The 22953-nt window shown below is 44.9% G+C and overlaps 1 protein-coding gene across 3 annotated transcripts in view; it reads right to left on the bottom strand.

The window, feature by feature from the left end:
• Nr5a2 (nuclear receptor subfamily 5 group A member 2) overlaps positions 1 to 22953 on the bottom strand; it is a 126057-nt gene that overhangs the window by 41670 nt on the left and 61434 nt on the right. For all 3 annotated transcript variants that reach the window (XM_050147683.1, XM_050147682.1, XM_050147684.1), the window contains 2 exons: positions 9163 to 9282; positions 166 to 313 (listed from right to left, as the gene is read on the bottom strand). In XM_050147683.1, the coding sequence (XP_050003640.1) occupies positions 166 to 313; positions 9163 to 9282 (268 nt within the window). The remainder of the gene's footprint in view (positions 1 to 165; positions 314 to 9162; positions 9283 to 22953) is intronic.

Here is a 22953-nt window from a genome sequence, read left to right as displayed (position 1 = left end):
GCTAAGACTCGTGTAAGAACACATGTGAAGGCATGGTCAAGTCTAAAGATTTCATTACCCAGAAGGAAGTACAGTGTATCTGTAACATCAAGACACCCAGCGCTGGGCATTTGAAAATAATGTGTGGTTGAATGGACCAGGAGGGGGAAAAAAATCTTTGCTCACCTAAGCTGAAGAGTACAAGGAACTTGAGACACACAAACTCTCGATGGTCAAACTGGAGGGCGCGCAGTCTCAGGACGAGCTCTTGTGCGTGACTCATGAGGTTGGTGAGTGTGGCTCCGGCTTGGGAGGCGATGCTGGAGAAGTCAACCTGTAACACAGAATCACAGCTCTGACAACCAGCAGGACTCGCAACGCAGAGCTCCGCGGAGATTACTCGGAACCGGGGGTAAGAATCGGGTTGCAGTACAGAGCTGTGTGTGACAAGAGGCCACAGGCCAAGGCCCTGGAGACAGTTCCTCAACTGAGGCTCCATTTCTTACAGGAGACGCAAGCTGACAGCAACGAACCAGTACAACTAGGGAAAGTTCTGTTCCTGAAAGCAGCTGGAGAGACCTCCTGTAAAATGTGTCACAATTATTCTGATAAAAATCCAAAGTCGATGACTTCCATAGGGACTAGTTTTCATTGCCTACATTTTACAAGCACCTGTACCTGCTTCTCTGCAGTGAAAATATTTCCATGTAGGGTAATTGTTTTCAGTTCTTAAGTATGAACTCAAAAGACAAATACGCTACCCACAAAATGAGCCACATAATTATTCTACATGTATGCGGTAACATTAACCAATACATGGGGAAAACAATGGTGGAGGTCCAGCTTAACTGGCACTGGGAAGGATCTTAGAGGATCGTGGTGCTCAGCTGATTGCTGGCAGGTGATTAAGGTACTGACTTGCGGTGACTAAAGGACCCTTTTAGAAAAAGAGCCTCACGATGTAGCCAAGCTGGCCTCGAACTCATCATCCTCCTCCTTCAGCCTTCCCGGTGCAGCGTCTCCACGCTGGACTTTGAACCTATTCATTTGCTTTTTACCGCCCTCCTTAGAAGCCGACACAAAAGCTGTTAGTTTGCGATGCTTACGTTAGATTCTATCAAACTGATCACCACCACTCACTCCCCTTGACGCATGTCCTAATTTTTATGCAGAATAGTTTCTTGATCTGGAAAACAAATCCCAAAAGTCTTATTTCCATTTTCATTTTGTGAGGCGTGCTGAGAGGCTCCCCTCTTTACTATCTATGGGGATATAAGCAGCTCAGTTTATACTAACAAAGGTGAGGATGGCTATCCTCGGAGATCCTGTCTCTGCTCCGGAATTCGCAGTTTGGGGAGACCCACTCGGTAGCTGGCACTCCCAGCCTTGCTTTTCTGGAGAGCTCTTAAGCAACAGACACCCTTTTAGGTGCATTTAATTTTTGCAGGAGCAGCAAATTTGTCTGGGAGGCAAGTCCTCATCTGCCACTCACCCAGAGCAGTCTGTATTAAATTTTTATATTTATTGACATTTCATTACCATAATTGACTGCACTTGCTTCGCCGGAGAAGGCACGGGGCTGCCTCCAACGCAGGAGAACTAGTCCCTTGGGGAGAATTTGCAATTAAAAACAAGACAGAATGGATTTTTTTTTTATTGTGTAAATATGATGAGTTGAATTTTCAGCTTTAGCTAGAGAATACGAGGTGTAAAGAAATCCTTTTCAAGAGTAGGAAAATTATGAGTCAGTGGAAAGACGAACCCCCCCCCCCCAAGGTGTCAATCAGCTTACAGGAGAGTCAACTGCGCATGAAAACGCCACCACTGATGTGCAGTCCAAGGGGCTTCAAGCCCTGTGCCATCCAATTGCTCTGCACAGACCCTGGGCTGGCATCTACCCATGCAATTGAAATGTCGAACACTCTATGAGCTCCTTCAGGTGGTTTTCAAGAATGCCTGGAAGGGTCAGTCTGCAGGCAGCTTGAACCCTGGGGCAGGAAATGAGCAGGGGGAACCAAAACAGGGGCACTTCAGGCTTGAGAGTGACATCCAGCCAGCATTTTAAGGGGGAATTTTCTACATTAAGGGGCAGATGTGTTAGCACATACACTGGTAACCCCAACACTCATATCCTAGGACAGGGTTCCATCAAGGAGGGGGGCCAAGGCATGAGCGGAAGCAGAGAGAGACCTTGGGAGAGGACACTGCAACTGACTCACTCAGCCTGCCTCTACAACCCAGGACCACCTGCTCGGGGGTGGCACTGCCCACAGGGAGTTGGGCTTTTCCACGGCAGTCGTTCATCAAGAAAATATTCCAGAGACTCGGCCATAGGCCAGTCGGAGAGATGGGTCTAGTTTGGGGCACACTGACAAAAACTAACCTGCTATAATGAGGGAGGCAGAGACAGGAAGACGACTACAACATTTGGGGCCAGCCTGAACTCTACAGTGAGTTCTAGGCCAACCAGGCCTGCATGATGAGACAGCAGTTTCAACCAACAGTCAAACAGAGGTAAACGCCAGGATTTGCTGCTGGTATAACACAGGCTGACCATCCTAAATACAAAAGCCCTAGCGAGTATTCAAGTCTGGTGGCTCACACCCTTAAACCTCCAGACTCATCTGAGCCGGGTGGTGGTGGTGCATGCCTTTAATCCCAGCACTAGGGGGGCAGAGGCAGGCGGATCTCTGTGAGTTCGAGGCCAGCCTGGTCTAGAAGAGCTAGTTTCAGGTTCAGGACAGGAACCAAAAAGCTATGGAGAAACCCTGTCTCGAAAAATCAAAAAAAAAAAAAAAAAAAAAAAAAAAAAAAAAAAAAAAAAAAAAAAAAAAAAAAAAAAAAGAGAGAGAGACTCGTCTGAAGGCTGAGGCAGAAGAAACCGTAGTAGCTCAAGACCACTCTGGGTTACATGAGACCCTGGCTCAGAAAAACAAAACAGAACAACAAACAAACAAAAAACCTAGAAACAAACCCTGACACATGAAATGCCCTCAGAGCTAAAATTTTCCAATCACCAGCAGAACAACTCCAAGTGACAGATTCTGTGTTACTCACCGAAAAGAACCAGACAAAATCCTCTCTGGGCTACGTATATAAGGTGCACACGAAACAACTCAACTGCACATTTAGAACCAGGTCTATCCCTTGTTCTACATTATGTAACTCTCTGGCACTTAAAATCTGAAGCACTCCAGTCCAAACATTTTCAGATAAGGGGAATTCAGTGTGTAAGAAATTCTATGGGGGCAAATGGGCTAGGTGGATAAATGACGGCAGGGAGGGCCAATGAGATGACAGTGATGGAAGAAACTGGAGACAGAGACAGATGACAAGGACTAAATAAAGACAGTTGGGAAAGTCAGACACCAATTGGTGTCATCGTCATTAAATACAGTAGGTGGGCTAGTAAAGGTGTTCATCACTTCTGTGGCTATGCGGATGCCATCTGAGTAAGAACCATACGAATTTTCCAGTACTGAAGGTGTGCTGAGGTATGGAAGCTAGGTGTCAACTGAATACAGAATGGATGCTTCTTAATACACACAAGTACCTGGTAAGAAGAGTCACTGGTCAAGTCCTGATTCAAAAGGCTGTGTTAAAATGAAATGTAAACATTAATGAGGTCTATGTGAACTTTCAAACTGGTCTATGTAAGTCTGAATAGGAGAATTTCATATTTAAAAACATAACCCACCACATTAAAGGGATCTCAGTTGGCTCCGAGGATTTTCTGTTTAGTGAGATTCCTTTAGTAAGATATACCTCGCGAAATCAATTGGCATCTCCACCTTTATAGCCATACATTTATTTACATGCTAATTTGAGAGCGCAAACATGCTTATTAAATGGGGGCTCTGACAACATTTCTTCCAAGGATAATTTATCAAATTGCACACCTCTGAAGGGGAACGAGGATTCATTTCTGATAAATCACAGGCCTGCAACTTCCTTACCTTTTATTGCAAACATAATTATATTTTCATTGTTGGATGCGGGGTTGGTGCTCATTTCGGGAGCAGCTGGCCTTGTCTTTTATGTACTTAGTAAAATTAATTGATTGCTCTCTTACATGTAATCTTTATGCCATGAAATTCAAGGGGGAGACCGAGAATGTTCTAAGCCCGTGTCCCCTCTGGATAAATTCCACTCATTCCGGAGATGCAGAGATAATTTAAGTTAAATTGCTTTTAGTTCTAATGTCCAAAATTTTGATGACTCGGATACTGTAAGGTTCTTGTCATTTTAATACGGTGCACAATGACAGAGGGTATTAAGCTGCCAGTAGACCTTTCCCTTAGGATGATGTTACAGTGGCTGTTTATTAGGCACAATATGCAAATACTAAAATCTGACCTCGTGTCAGAGTATTCTGTTATTTGATATATACACAGGGATACGTGCATGTGTGTGTGTATAGCTTTAAAATACTGGATAAAAAAAAGAACTGTCATAAATATAAGGTACTAGCCAAATAGTGTGACAGCACTGAATATTAATGATAATTATGCTTTCCTTTTTGTCCCAGAGTCATATAATCTGCATTTATATCAATGCTGGATGAAAATACACAAGTAGCTAATATGGTGGTGCACACCTTTATACCAGCACTCATGAGGCAGAGGCAGGTGGATCTCTGTGAATTCCAGACGAGCCTGGTCTACAGAACAAGTACCAGACATGCCAGAGCTACAGTGAGACCCTGTATTTAAATCAGACAGGAAGGAAGGGAACGGGGAAGGAGAGAATAAAGGAAGGTAGGAAGGAAGACATATAAAACATAACTTTAAAAAGCAAAGTCTTTAAGAAGAGCTAATTTTAAACACCTCCTAGTACTAGCAGCTTGGACACGGCAGGCCCCAGCTCCGCCAATGGTGCCTGAGACAGCTGGCTGTCCCCCAGGCTTGAGGTCAAAGCTGTGCTATCTTATCTGTATTCTCTTCAGGCCTCAAGATAATTCCCTGGGACACCATACTTCGCCGCTTTGTGACTTTCTTATGTTCCCCTCTTTCCCTCCTTTTCTTTCTCTTTGTGGTGCTAGGGATTGAACTCTGGGCCTCACATACTTTTAGGCCGATACCTGCCCACCAAGCTGCACCCCCAGAGTGCACCTCATTTTTACACCTCAGTGTAGGTAGTCTTTTCTCCCTCCTCTGCTGGAGCGGCTCCACAGGTTCATTACAGCACTCCACTGGGCCCTGCGTCCCTCAGCTGGCCAGAGTTTGGCCACCACACATGTGTTTCAGGGCAATAGGACATTACTGTCTAGGTTTCTCTTTGTGTCAAGACTTTATTCATCTTAGTTAGGGCTTCTGTTGCTATCATAAAATCCCGTGGCCAAAAGCAGCTTGGGGAGGTGAGGGCTTGTTTCAGCTCACATGGCCTGATCACGCGTTCTCTTCTGAAGATCCTACAGTGCACCTGACTGTGCTGGGGGGGCTTGCCTGTAGAACTGCACAGTGCAAAGCCCCCAAAGAACAGTTGCTGCTGTGATCAAGCAGATGGAGGAAGGGCCTTTCTTATCCCTACGCACCGCACTGCAGGGAGGTGTCTGATAGTTCTCCTCTCGCAGCTATGACTTGTGCTCCATTTATTAGTCTACCAGAAATACCTTATACCCAAATAAAAAAGCATCTTCCTCACCTATGGGTGAGTGCCAACCATGAAACCTTAGGAGAGTTCTGCATGCTTTATTGGTATCGTGTAGCTTAATTTCTTCCCTAAGACATCAGCACGACCTTGATCCAATGCATAATGGAACCAGACTTCCATCTTGGTGTGAAAATCTACACGCTAGACAATTTTTGAAAATGGGCCACTATGTCTCCACGTCAGCGCTGTCTCCGAGACTTACTTTTTTATTGTAGTACTACACAGCTACTTCCTGTCATTTCTATGGCTGTTTTCTCATGTGGGTACCACAATGGTTCCTGCCGAAGAGGGAAAGAAACTGACACTTGGAAGGTAGGGTGACTTTCTCAAGATGGTGTACCTAGTAAAGTCTAAAAAGGGTACACAGGCTGTCCCCACATACTGAGCTTCAAATGCACACATATGTACACATACAGAAATACACATAAATATGCAGACACATATTTACATGTGTACTCTTACCATTTCCAAACCAAACTTAAGAAGTCTGTACTAATAGTCAAAATGCAATCTAGCTGGATGTGTTGGCACATGCTTGAAATCTGAGCAGCAAAGAGATTGAAAGAGGGGACCATGAATTTAAGGTAAGCCTGGGCTACACAGTCAACTCTGTTTTAAAAAACCATCTGTCCCCATAGGAAAACACATGCTGCCCCTAAAGTTGTCCCTGCCTTTACTATGCTGTAGACAAAATGAGGAGGGAGGACACTTTTTTCCCACTGTGTACTTTAATATATTTGTTTTCCCTAGAATATTGCTGGCCCTTAAGACTCAATATATCCCTCCTCTTTTCATCATTGCATCGACGGCCTCCTTAATGTTGGCATACAGGATACATTACATTAATCATTGTCGCCCTAGCCCTCTTCTCCCGCCTTTGCTATCTGGGGAATATTTATCATTCTAAGAAAAAGTACTTAGGATTTAGAAAGTGGCCTAAGAAGGAGCTTAGTGACTGGCAGGTCACTGTTGCTAGCCCACACTGATAAGAGGAAGCAGAAAGATGAAGAGGGTGTGAGCGAGGCTAGCGTCTGGGGCGTGGCTAGCTTATTTTACTCAGGTTTTAGGCTGGAGATATAATAGTTCTCATGCACTATATGTTATAGTAGATGCTAGAAGCAGACACATATCAACTTGATTTCTTTTCAAACCTGGGGGGTGCTTCATGGCAGAGCATGTGTGAAGCCCTAAGTTATAATCTTTCAATGTACGCGCGCACGCGCACACACACTTTCTCTCTGGGAGTGGGTCTCAGAACCAATACTCCCTCTTCTTCTCCAGTGGCTGTCTCACCCCCTCCTGCCTCCTGATCTTTCTCATGCTGTTGTAAAGTTCATGAGCTCCACAAGTCTTCCTGTGAGCTCTTTTCTTGCCTTCTCTGTAACCGCAGGGGCCTGGGCGTATGCTTCTCTTGCTTGCTCTATGATGGACGGTAAAAGCCTTCTCCCATAGTTACCATAAATGAGAATGCTTGGTAACAAGAGCCATCATCAGGCTGTTGCCACGGGGAAGGCGGAAATGTACTGCACTGCAGGAAAGGTATAAGGAAAAGGCCAGGGAGTTCCCTCCTTCCATTGGCACGCACTGTCTAGAGTGGCAGTAATTGGCAGCAGGGGTTAACACTGTTTACTCTGTGACTGTTTGGTATTACAAATCAGAGAGACGCTGGGTGGGTGGTGTAGGTGCAGGCCTTTAATCCCAGCATTTAGAAGGCAGAGTTTGAGGCTAGCCTCGTCTACAAGTGCTAGTTCCAGAACAGGCTCTAAAGTTACAGTGAAACCCTGTCTCAAAAGAGTCAGAGAGACAACAGGTGTACTTTCAAACAGTAATTACTGTTACTTTAGATGGCACTCGAGGCAAAGTGACCTAGGAGTAAGGGATATTTCTCAAGAACTGGGATGAAATGGCACAAACCCGTTTCATTAAAATAAAAAAAAAAAAAAAGAGAGAGATTGAATTCATTCATGAGTTGTGTCTTTTACTTCTAATACAGCCTCTAGCTGGGCAAGGGTGGGGATAGTCACAGATATAACCTATGATACAACTCAAAAATGGGTAGGATCCATCTAAAGACTTTGGTCCCAGGACGAAAACACCAAATTAGGTTCAGAGGACCAGGAAGTCAAATAGACAGTCCCATCTCAAAAGTTCTCCCCAGAGATGCTGAGAGCAAGGACCAGATAGTGATGGAGACGGTCGAGTTGATCCAGTCGGCCAGAGCTCTGAAATGGTGCTTGCTTTTAACTTGATTGGGAAATGTGATTTATTAATAATACGGCAAATGGTGTGAAGACAGCCTTCCATTTTCAAATCTGTACTCCTGTGCTTTCACAGCACATAAACATTTATGGCCGGACGTAAAAGATCACAGTGCCTGCATGCTGGAGTCGCCCCGGCCGAACGATGCGATGCTGCCCTGCATAGCGATGGCCGAATGGACTGAAGAACTCACGGTCTACCATGAGTTCATACCACCAATCGATCCAGCATTTGCAGGGAGGAGAGTATGAAACCAGGAGAATTTACCCACACCCTAAAATGTCAGCATTAAGTCCATTTTTCTTCCCTTTCCTTAGATGGCTACACAGCAGTCTCTGCTTCCCCATGTGTTGCTCAAATGCTACCTTCTCAAGAAGGACAGACTGCTACCTCTGTAATTCTTAGGCCCCGCCTGAAACACAAATCCGTGAATACGTGTCCACTCCTTTTCCTGCTGGGTCCTATTTCTTCAGCTTTCTTTGCTCCAATATACCACAGGTTAGTGCGTTAGGTTGTTATTCTCAACCCCACGCTACAACACTAAGTTCCAAAGTGACAGGGAGTATTTTCTGTTTTACTTCCCAATACACACCAGTGTCTCAGAAGAGAGACCAGCACACAGGACAGCACACAGGAAGTATTTATAGATTCACCAAATATCAATCCAGACACAAGTCTAACTTTACAGCAGCTTTTCCTTCTTGAAAAACAGAACCCCTGTTCCTTCTCATGTGTGTGCCTCTAGGCCAGCTGTTTGACTCCATTTAACTTAAGACTCTTCCACTGACACCATTCCAAAACAGCAAAGATTCGGGGGCTGCGGGGAGAGCTCAACAACGGCGAACACTCGCCCGGCGTGCATGAGTTTTCTCTTTAGCACAACCACCGCGACCATAACCATCATCGTCACCGACAAAACAAGGATGCTCTGGTTTATAAAGGAATTAAACTGGCTAGCTAGCAAACAGATATGGTATGTTCATGTAGAAACAGAAGGGGGAATAAAACCACCATTCAAAATTCCGAGTCTGATTTAGCCGTAGCTCTGACCCTGTGCAGGCGGCAGAAAGCTGTGGATTCTGTTCCCTCCCCAACATCGTACCAGAGTAGGAACTGCGTGCCAAGAGTCATCATTTCTCAATTATTTGCAGCTAGTCCCTCCCTTTGAAGCCCAAGAGTGCTTCTGACCTAGTTAGATTCCTGCTACTCTGAATGTGCTTAATAACGAGTTTTTTTGTTTTTGTTCTGCTTTGTTTGGGTCTGGATACTCACTTGTTGCCCAGTTATCAGTAAGAGCGACCCTTCCTTCCCATGTACCACTTGCCGGTAAATGTGATCAAGGATCAAGAGCTCGCTCCAGCAGTTCTGAAGCAGCTTCATTTGGTCGTCAACCTGCAATGGGAAAACAAGAGCGCGTTACTTGCTACCTTTTTGGTTCTGTCTAATTCTCCAGGCAAGAAAACCAATAACTAAGGAGGTCCTGTCAGTGACCACTTAGACACATGCTTGGCATCTACACTGCTGCTCCTGGAAAAAACGAATTTTTATTTGGACAAATACTTCAGAGTATAAACTAAGTATAATCAACGGGCTTCCAGGAGATGGCACGCCATTAGATTGTTCTAGCTAGCATTACAAGAGCTCTTGGAGTTTGGTTATCAGAGGGACCGGAGCCAGGATGGTCTTGAGCAAACCTTGAAAGGAATGATCCCAAGTACTCCATGCTCACAGATATAAAGGTTACACATCATAGCTTGCTGCCAAACAGAAAGAAAATGAATAGGGTAGCCGGAAGGACCTCTGGAGACAGACAAACAGTGGCCATATTGAGTTTTTAGAGCTATTCCTTACTCCTAGGACCAACTGTGTTTTCAAGGATTTGAACCCAGGACCCTAGGCAAATGCTTTACTACTAAACAAGCCCAAGTGGCTATTTTTGAGTGAATTATTTGGTGAGACTAAGTGTGGGTTTCAGGGGTAAAAGGATAAACAAGGATAACCAGATCCCCTACTGCCTTTATGGAAATCATTTGCTTGGCCCAACACCCAGAGCGTCTGCTTTCTTCTTTAGAAGCTGTGCCAGAATGCTGTGTGGTAGGGTGAGGGGAAGGGCAGGTAGGTGCAGTAGCTAGGTACTTTATCCTCTCGAGGGTTGACTGCAGGTGAGGCCCTGTGTCCTGATGACCCAGTGACAGGCATGTCATTGCACCCAGAGGGGACTGCAGTTCTCTCTCTGTGTCGGATGTGAAGGGTGATTTCAGGGCAAAGTGCAGGCTGCTCCTTGGGGTTTTATTGCACCCCCATATGCTATCAGTATCTCATCTAAAATTTATCAGTCTACAATAGCAATTTGGCTCCATTCATTTTAAAAACTGTGATATGAGGCTTTGGTTATTTATTTAGCACTCTTTTCTGGGAAGCCAAAAACACTGTACTTTGAGATCATCTTTCCAATAATAACCACACAGGATAGCACTGTACGGAACTTTCCAGGAGGTGGGGTCAGGCAGACCTCCAAAGTCCACGTATGGGCAGAATGGGGATTCTGGCTTAAGAATCTAGTGATACAGCAAGAAAATTTATTACGACAGAGCACGCCTTTAATCCCTTGGAAGGCGGAGGGGGGGGGGTGGATCTGCAAGCTCAAGCCCAGCATGGTATGACTTCCAGGTCAGACAGAGCTCCACAGTGAGATCCCGCACTCCTCTTCCAGGATTCAGAGAAACCATGTCAGGTGATCTTAACTCCTCTGGCCTCTCTGCACATCTGCATTCATGTCTACACACAGACATACATACACATAATTAAAAATGATAAAAATAAATCTTTTAAATGAAGAAAGAGTAAAGGGGAAGCCGGGCGGTGGTGATGCACACCTTTAATCCCAGCACTCGGGAGGCAGAGGCAGGCGGATCTCTGTGAGTTTGAGACCAGTCTGGTCTACAAGAGCTAGTTCCAGGACAGGCTTCAAAGCTACAGAGAAACCCTGTCTCAAAAAAAAAACAAAACAAAACAAAAAAAGAGTAAAGGGTAAAGGGGACTGTCATGGCGATGGAGTAGGATAAGTGGGTATGAAGACGCATGTTTCCAGGGTCACACACTCCCTTCATTTTCATCTGATGAAGACCTGTTTTGCACATATAATATAGGAGACACATAACAGACTGCACAGTGAAACCGTGGCACAGATCCTTAACCTTCCCTAGTCCTTTAGAAGGTTGAGGGTGCATGTTCAAATCTGCTCCGTTCTCTCCCATCCCATGCCCACCTCTTTGGAAATTGATGGAATAGATGACAAGACTCTAATTCTACCTCGAGTAGATTTTCCTTTTGTTTTATATGCAGTGTTGATCGTCACATCATTTGTTCTCTGTATCCAACTCAGAGTCTCCTATAACCTGCCTCATTCACAATGAATACTAATTGCTCATCTGCCTGCCCTCCTCTAAGAGGCACGAGATGCTTTTTAAACGAAGGCACACATGCCTGAATCATTTTCACCTCTGCGGTCCTTCACTTTCGCCCTCTCTATTTCAGATACCAGTCCCATGGGGTGAGCTAGTGTCTCCTCTGGCCCTTGTAAGATAAAGGGCAATTGTTAGATGCAGTGACCATGTGTGGCCGTCCCTTCTTCTCACATGTGCGTGCAGGTCTGCAATTGAAGCTGGCCTTGGGAAGGACTTCCAGACTGGCGATAATTTCAAAAGTCCTCCTGAGCAATTGAACCTTTGTTTGAACACCCCATGAAGAGGTTTTACACCAATATTCTGTTGCATTATTTTCCATAATTGATTCTCTGCTTGTTTATGACCTCTTGAAATTAGTAAGAGTGCAGCTTCATGCTGCTCTGGATAATACCGCCTTCATACACACAGGAATAAAAGGGGCTGGGAAAAGGCGATATCTTCTTATCTATTGCCAGATAACAAGTGCTGGCAGTTTGTAATACACACACACACACACACAAGTGTACATATGTATATATTTATCTCTGTGTGTATAGAAATATACACATATACATGCATATATTTAATTTTTATGTATAAAATGGGCTTTGAAGAGATGAGTACCAAGGAGTCAGAAGGAAAAACCAACTTATTTTTTAATAAGAAAAGTCTGCTAGCAGTAATGCTGTAATATTTCGGGTGGCATCTGGGGAGCCTAGGAGGAGACCAGTTTAGCTATCAGTCCCATTGTAGAGCAAAAGGTCTCACCTGTGGAGAGCAGCGCTCCCTGTAAGCCTGGGTTAGCGGCAGCAATAAAAGTAAGGGCTTATCTCAGAAACGAGTTACTCATCACAGAAACTATGCTGATATTCTAGATGAGGGTGCAAAGGGACACGGGGCTCACACTGCAATGAAGCACTGCTTCCCACGCCCCGGCCTGGGCATCATTAGAAGTGTGCGCATTCCCGTGCCCAGAGAGGGCCTGGCAGTCAACCTAAAGAAGGAACATGTGCGGCTCTTTCTCAACTCCACATTCCAGTCATCAAGCGTTTGTGTCTCACACACACACACACACACACACACACACACACACACACACACACACACACACACACACTCTGAACAGGTAAGAACTGATATTAATTCACTTTCACTCTCGCAGAGAGTTTGCCTTATTTTGGTTTTTAGATTTGGCCATATCCTTTCTGCTCCCACATCCTTCCTACCTCCCCAACAAATCAAGTTCATGTACCTTTTACCTTCTCTTTAATTAAAAATAATTATGAATAAATGAATAAAAGCACACCCACCATACCAAAAAAGCCAAGATACCACACCGTAACTATAACAACAAAACACAGAAAACACTGAGTTCTCTTAGCTTACTACTAATAAACGTGGAGCCTGCCTTGGAGTGTGGTGGACGTACCCAGTGTCAATCAACTGGAGAAAACAAATTTACCCTCTCGGAGCCATTATCAATTGGCAGCTTCATGGTTAGGAGAGGGACTTTTTCTTTTCCCCTTCTCAGTTGCAGAGGTTTTTCATAAACCATGAGTCATTGTAGTTGAGCTTTAAAAAAGTAAGAAAGACATTCTACTGAAATGGAGAGGGGGGTAAGTAGGCATAAACCTAACTCTTGTTTCAGACCATCAGCTTCCTGCACAGGACCTGTGTTTAAAATGGGGCAGGTGTTGGATGAGGTGAGGAACAGGATGAATAAGACAAAATCTGTGCTTCTGAGAGAGAATTAACATACTAGTGACAAGAGCAGACTGTCAACCAGATGCCCAAAGGCCCAGGCCCATTCTACTGATCTTCCAGGGTCACAGAAAGGTGGGCTAGACGGACTCACCTTGTAGAACTTTATATCTATCTATCTATCTATCTATCTATCTATCTATCTATCTATCCGCCCGCCCACTTGCCCACCCCCCACCTATCCATCCATCCATCCATCCATCCATCCATCCATCCATCCTTGACTTTTGGTTTGGGAGATGGCTCTCTCTATGTAGCCCTAGCTATCCTGGAACTCACTGTGTAGACCAGGCTGGACTTGAACTCAAAGATCTGCCCATCACTGCCACCTGAGAAAAGCCATATGCCACCATGTAGGACTTGTAGAATGTTAATAAGTCTCTACTCCCCTTACTTACTTTGTTAGAATAACTCCTGAATCCAAATACAGTTTTTAAATGAAAGGAAAGAAAAACACATTAAAAAAAAAAAAAAAAAACAGGGCTGATGAAATAGCCCAGTGGGTTGCAGCACTTTCTGTCAAGCCTGATGACCTGAGTTCAATCCCTCTCTGGGACGCATGGGGCAGAAGGAGAGAGCAGAGGCCTGTCAATTGTCCTCCGACCTTTACCCACTAATCATTCCTGCACAAGAAATAAATAAATGTGAGCGCGAGTGCACACACAGGCGCTACCATTCAAACCCTCTTCGGCATCACTACAAGCAATGGCCGGGTACTTTTTTTTTTCTTCCTAGCAGAAAGCAAGCAAAGAAACCAATCTCTGGAAGTGGGTCGCCATTTCATTTTGCAACTATGGTGACATTTATATACATATATCCCAAAACAGTGAGAAAAATCAAAACCCAAACCATCCAAAAGTCAACTCAACAAATTTCAATAAGAACCTGCCTCAGGCAATGCAGAGGCATTGATAGCTTAGTGCTTTCTAATAAGTGCAGATGGCTATCTGAAACCCATATCGTAAACCGCCACAAAGTCCAAGAAAAAAAAATGATTTCACATTAACAATAATTAAACAAGCACTAAAAACAAGACTGAACCAGAGAAGCCAGAGCCAGGAAATGTCTTCGGCTGATGCAATGCTCCAGAGTGCACTGTGCAGAGTGCATGGAGGAGCGCGGCACGCTTCCAACTGCATCGCTGTTGGTCAGGACCTATCTGGAAACAACAACATACTGGGATCTAAGCTATCCTGGTCCTTTCTATTTCTATACGTCTCCAATGGGGTGACAAAGGGCACCCCGACGAGCCTTCCATAAAGGTGAACTCACCAAATCGAGGAGGGGAACCAAAGGCAGAGGGCTTTAACTACTGTCTACCTTTTCCTTTTCATTCCCACAAGCCACAGTGGTGGGGGTGGAGGATGTCTTCATCCACTCCTCTTCCATTCAGGTCAAGACCAAGAACTCCCCAGATCCTAGGATTCAGAGACTAAATCCATCATAGAGATGGATATTAGAAGCATCTGGTTTGTATTGTTTGTCTGGACTTGAACTTCTTCCGTGTTCCCCAGACCCTCTTCCATGGTGGTTCAGCACACCGGAGTGTGTGGACAGGTGTACACTGGACAGTTATCAGTGTGTGGCCTGATCTCACAGCCAGGATGGCCACAGTAGCCTGCGGCTCACAAGACTTGCCAGTGATCATGATAATCGGCTCCATTCATGAGAATGAACCTTGTATGTGGGTCCAGCAACAGTAAGAAGGATTTCTGGTAAACCTCCTTCCTAGTCCATGTCATTGCAGCTCCATCAGAAGCACCACCTTTGGTTGCTGTCATTTCCTTGGGAGCAAACTGGGCTAGAGCAACCAATAGGAAACGAGGTGCCAAGCTCTCATCTCGGAAGCTTTCCCTATAAAAGGACTTTATGGACCACATTAACACTTTTGGGGGGTTAGATATTGTATTTAGAATCTCATGCATGCTATATAAGCTTTCTATTGATTGAGCTATATTCCCGATCATTTCTGTTGATTGATGATTGGTTGGTTAGTTCTGACTGCTTGATTTATTGACTGACACAGGCCCTAAGTTTCCCTGGCATTCCTGAACTCAACTCTGTGAGCTCGTACGCCTAGTGAATGTAAGATCCCCCTGCCTCAGCCTCCCAGTGAAGCAGGGACTAGATCTGTGTCATGAGGCCCAGCTATGTTTATACATTTAAAAATAAGCAAATAGAACAAAGCTTTGCATCCATGAACCCCTTTAATCCCCACAACACTTGGTAAGGTAGGCTAAACAAAACTGATCACCGTTTTGCAAGCACCAAAGTTACGCAATTTTATCACAGAACTCTGCTAAACTGAAAAGCCAGGATTTGAAATGCTCATGATTTTAGTGGCCAGGAATATTAATAAATCTCTCCCAAGAATGCGCACAAGTTTCTGAGAAGCCATTAAAAGCTGCTGCCTCTGAAACCCTCCCCCCACCAGCTCCATCCACTTTGATCAAGCCTGCACTCTTCCCTTACAACTTCACCTATACATGCTGGTTTCTGCCAAATTCTTAAATTGGGGGTCGGAAACATGATGGTCTACAGACTTGGAAAACTAAAACATGAGCAATAATCCTTCATGAGAACAGAGTCAAAAACAGACACAGACACAGACACACACACAAACCCGCAGCAACACCATAACCTGGAATAAAGGGGTGTGGCTGTCTCGGGATGGCTTGTCCTCTCAGGCAGGCCCAAGCTGTGGCGGTGTGGGCCCAGAGTGGAGAAGAGAAGCAAGCAGCCCTGCAGGCAATGGCATAAAAAAATGTCCGTGGACAAAAAATAACGAACCCCATCCAGAGCCATTCGGTGGGGCCTACTAGTCCTGCATGAACCTCGGGGCCCCTCAGGGAAGCACAGTCAATGTCCAGCCACGGACATTTGCAGTCTCAAAGATCCCACAGCAAGCTCACCAGGCTTCCAGGAAGGAAGTCGGGGGTTAACGTTTCTTTAGTCCTGTGCCTCCGAAGAGTATTCAGACTGTCTGTGGTTGCCTAACGCCTGCTTCCCGGGGATGTTAATGAAGCACTGCATTCAGTAAAGCTGTGCTCGTGTCAGGGAGTAAATGGGAAGTCCGGAGAGACAACTCAAGAGTTTGATGGATAAAGCTGCACGGAGTGTATAAATATTGAATATCGCTATTGAGAAACACGTATTCAAATCAGTTGTGTTTGGTGAATGCCTGTAATTCCAGCTCTCCAGAGGCTCAGCCCCGAGTTCTGCCTGGGATACATGAAGAGCCTTTCTCAAAACCTCTGTGTGAGCGGTGAGCAGATCCCTGTGTGGTTAAGAGCTCTGACCTGGGTTCAGTTCCCAGCACCTACGTGGTGGCTCACAACCACCTTAACTCTAGTTCCAGAGCTTCGGTGCCCTTTGCTAGCCTTCGTGGGTACCAGGCATGCAAGTACTGCACAGGTATACATCCACGCAAAATGACTAGACACACAGGAGGGGCTGGAGACATGGCTCAGCAGTTAAGGGCACTCTGCTCTTCCAGAGGACACAGTTCAAATCCATGTACCCACAAGGACAGATAAAAACTGCCTGGAATTCCAGTTCCAGAGGATATGACACCCTTAGCACAGACAGACATGCAGGCAAAACACCAACGCACATAAAATTTTAAAAATGAATCCTTTAATAATGCATAAAACCCTCACTTGTGTGTGTATACAGACACAGACAGACACACACACTCTCTTAAAATTCCATTTTCTGCCAAGTCCCTGAACTTATGGCAGTGGTTCTTATTCTTCCTAATGCTGTGACCCTTTAATCAAGTTCCTCAGGCTGTGGTGACCACCAGCCACAAAATAATTTTGATGCTACTTCATAACTGTAATTCTGCTACTGTTATGGACCGCAGGGTAAATATCTGATACACATCCCCCACAGTGGTCACGACCCACAGGTTGAGAACCACTGTTCAATGGACCTGATATTAAGAATTTTTAAAAATTAGGGACTAATGGGGCTGGAGAGATGGCTCAGTGGTTGAGAATACCAACTGCTCTTCCAGAGGTCCAGGGTTCAATTCCCAGTACCCATCAGTAGCTCGCAGCTGTCTACAGTTGTGTACGATCCAATTCCTCTTCTGGTATGAAGACATACATACAGACAAAACATGCATAGAAATATTTTTAAAAAGATAGGAACTAAAACCACTATCATGGCAGATTATAAGTACATTCCTAATCAGTAATAAAACTAAGCAGCATATTCTGGGCACCTTGAAGACTTCATAAATACATGACCCAGTTTGGTCTACAGCTTCCACCACCGCCACTGCCACCACCAAGAGGGTTGGTTAATCTGTGTAGCCCTGGTTGTCCTGGAACTTCATTTATAGACCAGCTCTGCCTCTGCCTCCCATGCGCTGGAATTAAAGGAATTAAAGGCCCAACCTCAGTGATTGGGTTTTCTTTTTTCTTTTTTTTCCTTTTGGTTTTTTCATGATAGGGTTTCTCTGTAGCTTTTGGAGCCTATCCTGGAACTAGCTCAGGCTGGCCTCAAATTCATAGAGATCTACCTGTTTCTGCCTCCCCAGTGCTGGGATTAAAGGAGTACACTAACACCACCAGCTTCCGTGACCAGGTTCTTATGTCAAGAATTTATAGCTGGGTGGTGGTGGCGCACGCTTTTAATCCCAGCACTCGGGAGTCAGAGGCAGGAGGACCTTTGTGAGTTCGAGGCCAGAGCACAAAATAGCATGATTCCATGGCCAAGGAGCTATGGTTAGGGCTGCGACTTCTGACAAAGAACTCAACAGAGCTGAACTCTAGCTGTGCTTTGTCGATGTCTCCCTCAAATGAGAGGCATGTAAATCAGGGACAAACACAGCACAGAAACAGGGCCATCTAAGTCAATGAACGAAAGAAAAAGAATTGAGATGCTAAGCGAAAGACAAGGAAAGAAGTTCAGGTGATGGGTACAGTAGACGGATGTCAAATGCTTTGTAGAGCCTTTTCTTTCTTGGGCACAGTGGTGTTCGCTGGTGGCTACTACCTATTTTCCTATTCTTCAGTTCTGAAATCTCCTATGTCTTCACCTGTTTGATCTGGAAGATGATATGCAAGCAGAAAATCCCCTTGAAGGAGACTTGCTGTTAGGTTTTATGTCAATTTGATACAAGCTAGAGCCCTTTGGGAGAAAAGGAGTCTCGGCTGAGAAAATGTACCTACTAGACTAACCTGTGAGCAAGCCTGTGGTACATTTTCTTGGGAGAGAGCCCAGCTCACTGTGGGCACTACAGTGTCTTGGGTGCTGTAAGAAGGCAGGCTGAGAAAGCCATGAGAAGCAGGCTGGTAGGAGCACACCTCCATAGCCTCTGCTTCAGTTCCTGCCTCCAGGGGTGCTGCCTTGAGTTCCTGCCCTGGCTTCCCTACACGATGGACCAAATGCTGAAAGACGATGATCCAGTTTGTGGTTTGTGGATATGGCTTCATGGCTGAGCACTATGTACTGAATAACCAACCCAAGGGCTCACCCCTAGGAGAGGCTAATTCTTCAAGCGTCATTAGTGGCCTCTAGTTCTTTGTCTAGGTATGGGATCCTGTGAAACTTTCCCTCTTCCATATTAGCAGGTCCGTTTATATTGTCACTGTTCCAAAACAAAACTGAACACAATGCAGAGATCAACGGATCGTGGGGAACATAGTCCCAACAGACAAACCAGTATCATCTAGCCTGCATTTATGGCTCAGGGAACATCTTGGAATGAGGGCCAGAAATAATGTAAGTGCCAGAGTACCAGATATCACCAAGTCTGCTTTGAAACAGTCTTCCCTAGAAATGGCTGCTATTGGCCATGGTGTTATATCACAGCAACAGAAATGCCAAGAAGACGGTGCATTTGCTGTTGGCTTTCTATGAAGTCAAGAAAGGATTTGTGACGTGGTGACATCTTCATAATCAGGTAGTGAAGTTTTATCTGCAGTTCTCCCTTCCAGTCATCACCTTCAACAAGCATGCCACCAGGGATGTGACAAGGCCATCGCCGAGCATCTTGGATTAAGGCATGAATGGCAGAAGGTTCTGGCTGCTCCATTCTTTGTGAAATAGAGAAATGCAACTGAGGCCCTGAGATGACAGGGTGGGGGAGGAAGAGACAAGCTGGGCGATAGTCTACAGAGCATCCTCTGCACCCTCTATAGTCACTAACAATTGTCCTTTCTGGAATGCATTTCGGTCTTTAAAAAAAAATGTTTAGAGGCTTATGTGTCCTTGGTCCCTTTTGGCTGGCTGCTTCAATCAGGCAGTTAGCCAAAAAGAAGAGGAAAAAAAAAAAAAAAACCACCACTCCAGTGGCCTAAATATCTCTTGCCAAACAACTAAAATTAGGACAGAAATGAAGCCACAGTCCCTAGGGAAGATTCGGTGATGGGAATTCTCTGGGCAGGCACAAAAATTCCTAGGAGAATTTTTCTTTTGGGTTCCCCGGGAGTACACAACAGGATGAACTTGTCCCTTCGTGTTATTTAAATGCCTCTTTCAGGTCACCACAATGTCAAATGTCCGTTTGCTCTGACCAGGGATGAGGGTCATCACAAAAGAGCCGGGCACGGGCTGAGAGCTCCTGGTTGGAAGTCTGATCTAAAGGTGCAGAAAGGTCATTTCTAGGTCAACCAAACAATTTTTATTCACTAAAAAAACAGTGCATGTCTGGAAAGTTTTATTCCAGTGCTCTATCACGCACTAATGCCAAACAGTCCCCACGAAAATGACCTGTCACTGGCAGTAAGAATGACGTTCCCCAACACTTACCACTCAGGTTGAATGTTGTCTCAAAATCTGTGCCGGGTCACACCCTGGTCCTAGTCCTGCGCTTACAGTTTATACTAGTTATACTTAACTAGTATTTACTTGCTCAAGGCAGAAATGTCCCGGTAACTACCTTTGGTTCAATGACTTCATTTTGCAGAAGAAGAAATTCAGGATGGGTGGGCTATAATTTCAGTACATTGACTACAGGTACAAGAAAGGGCAGAGGAGTCCAGGAATCCCACTGGAGGGCAATTTAACTACACTAGTCAGAGAAATGAACAACCTTCTTGTTTTTAGTCTTAAAACTTACAAATGGCTATAGTTTGGGTCTTACTTGTTCCCCAGAGATTCCTGGGATAAAGGTCTGGTTCACAGCTGATGGCGACACCGGTTAATGATAGGACCTTTGCGGGACGGGACCTAATGGAGGGAGGCCAATACCCCTTGAATGGGCTGTTCACATGCGGTCCCATCATCGTGGATAAACAGACTCCAATAGCTCTACGTACCATCACCTTACCAAAGGTCCAAAAGTCAATAGGCTTGGCCACAATTCTAACCTCTGACACGTGAGTCAAAATAAATGGTTCTTCTTAATAAGCACATTACATCAAGCACTTTGTCAGTAATAGAAGGCTGACATCATCCCAAGTTACCTCCTAGAGGTTCACAGTGATAGGATTTCTCCATTTCAAATGAAAAGACGTTTATGACGTGGAAAATAAAGACCTTTGGAAAGTTGCAAAAACAGACACCAAATAACAGAACTTTGCAAGCTCTCTTGGCCTGGGGAAGACCATGAAGGCAGCTGAGGGTGGAGGGCTGGTGTCTGCTTAATCCCACGGGGTGGGGGGTGGGGGGTCTGGCTTTATGCTCTGAAGGAAGAAGGGAGTTTTCCTTGGAATGACAGAATCTGCCAGAGATAAAGGGTCATGCCGTCTGTTGCTGAACATCCCAAACTTCAGTATGTGATTAAGTAACAAAGAGTTACTTGATTCTTGTCTTGATTCTTAGACAAGTAAGAACTTAATTTGACCCTGGTGTGTTTTTACTAGTAGCTTACGAGACCAGCACAGGAAAGGGCGGCGCTCCACCAGCAACCCATAAGAAGCACCCGGCCCTCGTGGGCCTTGATGGTCTACCATGTGAAACCACCTTTAGCCCTGTCCCATGGCTTCAGCGAGGCTCCTTGCTTCTTGGTCCCTGTGGTACCTTGAGTAAGAAAGACCCCTATAAGCTCCTATCAGATGCTTACCAAGTGCCGGAAGCTACTTGGGAGGATTAGAACGGTTAGTAGGTGTGACCTTGCTGGAGAAAGTATTACTGGGGGTGGTGTGTGAAGTTTTTAAAAGTCCATGCCAGGCCCAGGTGCACGCTCATTCTTGCTCTCTGCCCTTTCTTCTCCTTTCCCTTTTTCTTTCTGCTCAGGATCTCACACTCAGCTACTGCTCCAGTGCCATGCATGACCCCGTGCTCCCTCCTAGGACGATAACAGACTAAACCTGAGGCTGTAAGCCGGTCTCCAGTTAAATGCTCTCTTTTATAAGACCCCTTGGCCATGGCATCTCTTCAGAGCAATGGAACAGTGACTAAGACAGTCCCCTAGGGAGTCTTCACTGTAAGGACCAAACCTCTCAACTGCAGAACACCTATATATGAGTGGACTTCTAGTGGCTACATCCAAAGCCAGTGTCCTTTTAGCTGCACATACTCGGCATAGCGGCGTATAGACCCTAAACCTCCACTAAAGAGCCTAGACCTTTTATCTAGTTACTGTTATCATGAATTCACCAAACACACGTCTCAATCAGTTTCTTACTTTGCCAGTAAAAGCCAAATCCTACACATTAAAGGAAGCAACTTTAGAACGATGCCTAGCTCTTCTGTACTTGTGTGTGAAGAAAGTATGCCTAAGAGCACATTTACCATAATCTCTATTTTCATATTGTTTCAATTACATCTAAAGTGAGTGGTTCTCATCCTGTGGGTTGCAGCCCCCAGGGGTTGCATATCAGACTTCTTATATATCAGATATTTACATTATGATTCATAAACAGTATAATTTAAAGATTGGGGGTCACTACAGCATGTGGAACTGTAATTAAGAGTCACAGCATTAGGAAGATTGAGAACCACTGGGAAAAAGAAGCTGAACCAGGAAATGAGTAAAGGAGTAAAAGTACTCACTGCCAACCCAGATGATGACCTCAGTTCAACCCCCAAACTCACACAGGGGAAGAAGAGAGCCAGTTCCTTCGTACTGTCCTCTGACCTCCACACAAGAGCTGTGGAAGGTACATGATCCCTCCCCAAACAAGTCAATAAACATGTAAAAAGAACTTAAATAATTTAAAAAAGAATCTGCAATCTATATGCCGTCTGCTCCCTTCTCAAACACTCATCCAGTACAAACCCATCCATGAGACAGAGGTGTGCCAACTTGGGCATGTCCCCACGAGGCAAAGAAGGATCTTGTAGCTCAACCCAAGCCAGTTCCTTTCATTGTTCATATGTCCAGGCATTCTTTACTCACTCTTTAGTAAAAGTCTAAAACATACACGCCTTAAGTCCCCAACACTCGGAATGCAGAGGCAGGTGGATCTCTTTGAGTAACAGGCCAGCCTGGTCTGCAGGGTAAGTTCCAGGAGAGACAGGGAGAAATCCTGTCTCAAGAAAAACTATAGATAGATAGATAGATAGATAGATAGATAGATAGATAGATAGATAGATAGATAGATAGATGATAGAATAAAATCTACAATTACTGTGCTTGCCATTGAATGCAGTGAAGAAAGAGAACCCAGCAAGATCTAATAATTTACGCATAGCAAATACACTGGTCACTGTATCGGTAGCTGAATAGAGTACAAGGAGTCCCACTTATTCCCATGTAAAAAGGAGAGAAATACTGATTGTAATAAAAAATGGCTTTCTCATAGGAATGGTTAGGGATCGAGTCCTTGCTTCGTCTCAAACAAAGAGGACGGAGAGAACGGTATCCCTCCCTCTGGGTTTCATACAGTAGAAATCTGCTTGACGTACGGCTCCACGAAAACAGGTATGCTATTAATAGGAAAAAATTGTTTACGATTTC

This window comes from Alexandromys fortis, unplaced genomic scaffold, assembly GCF_014885135.2.
Source record: "Alexandromys fortis isolate MF-2015 unplaced genomic scaffold, M_Fortis_MF-2015_v1.1 scaffold_58, whole genome shotgun sequence".
Classification (NCBI taxonomy): Eukaryota; Metazoa; Chordata; class Mammalia; order Rodentia; family Cricetidae; genus Alexandromys; species Alexandromys fortis.
This window is presented reverse-complemented; position numbering and strand designations above follow the sequence as displayed.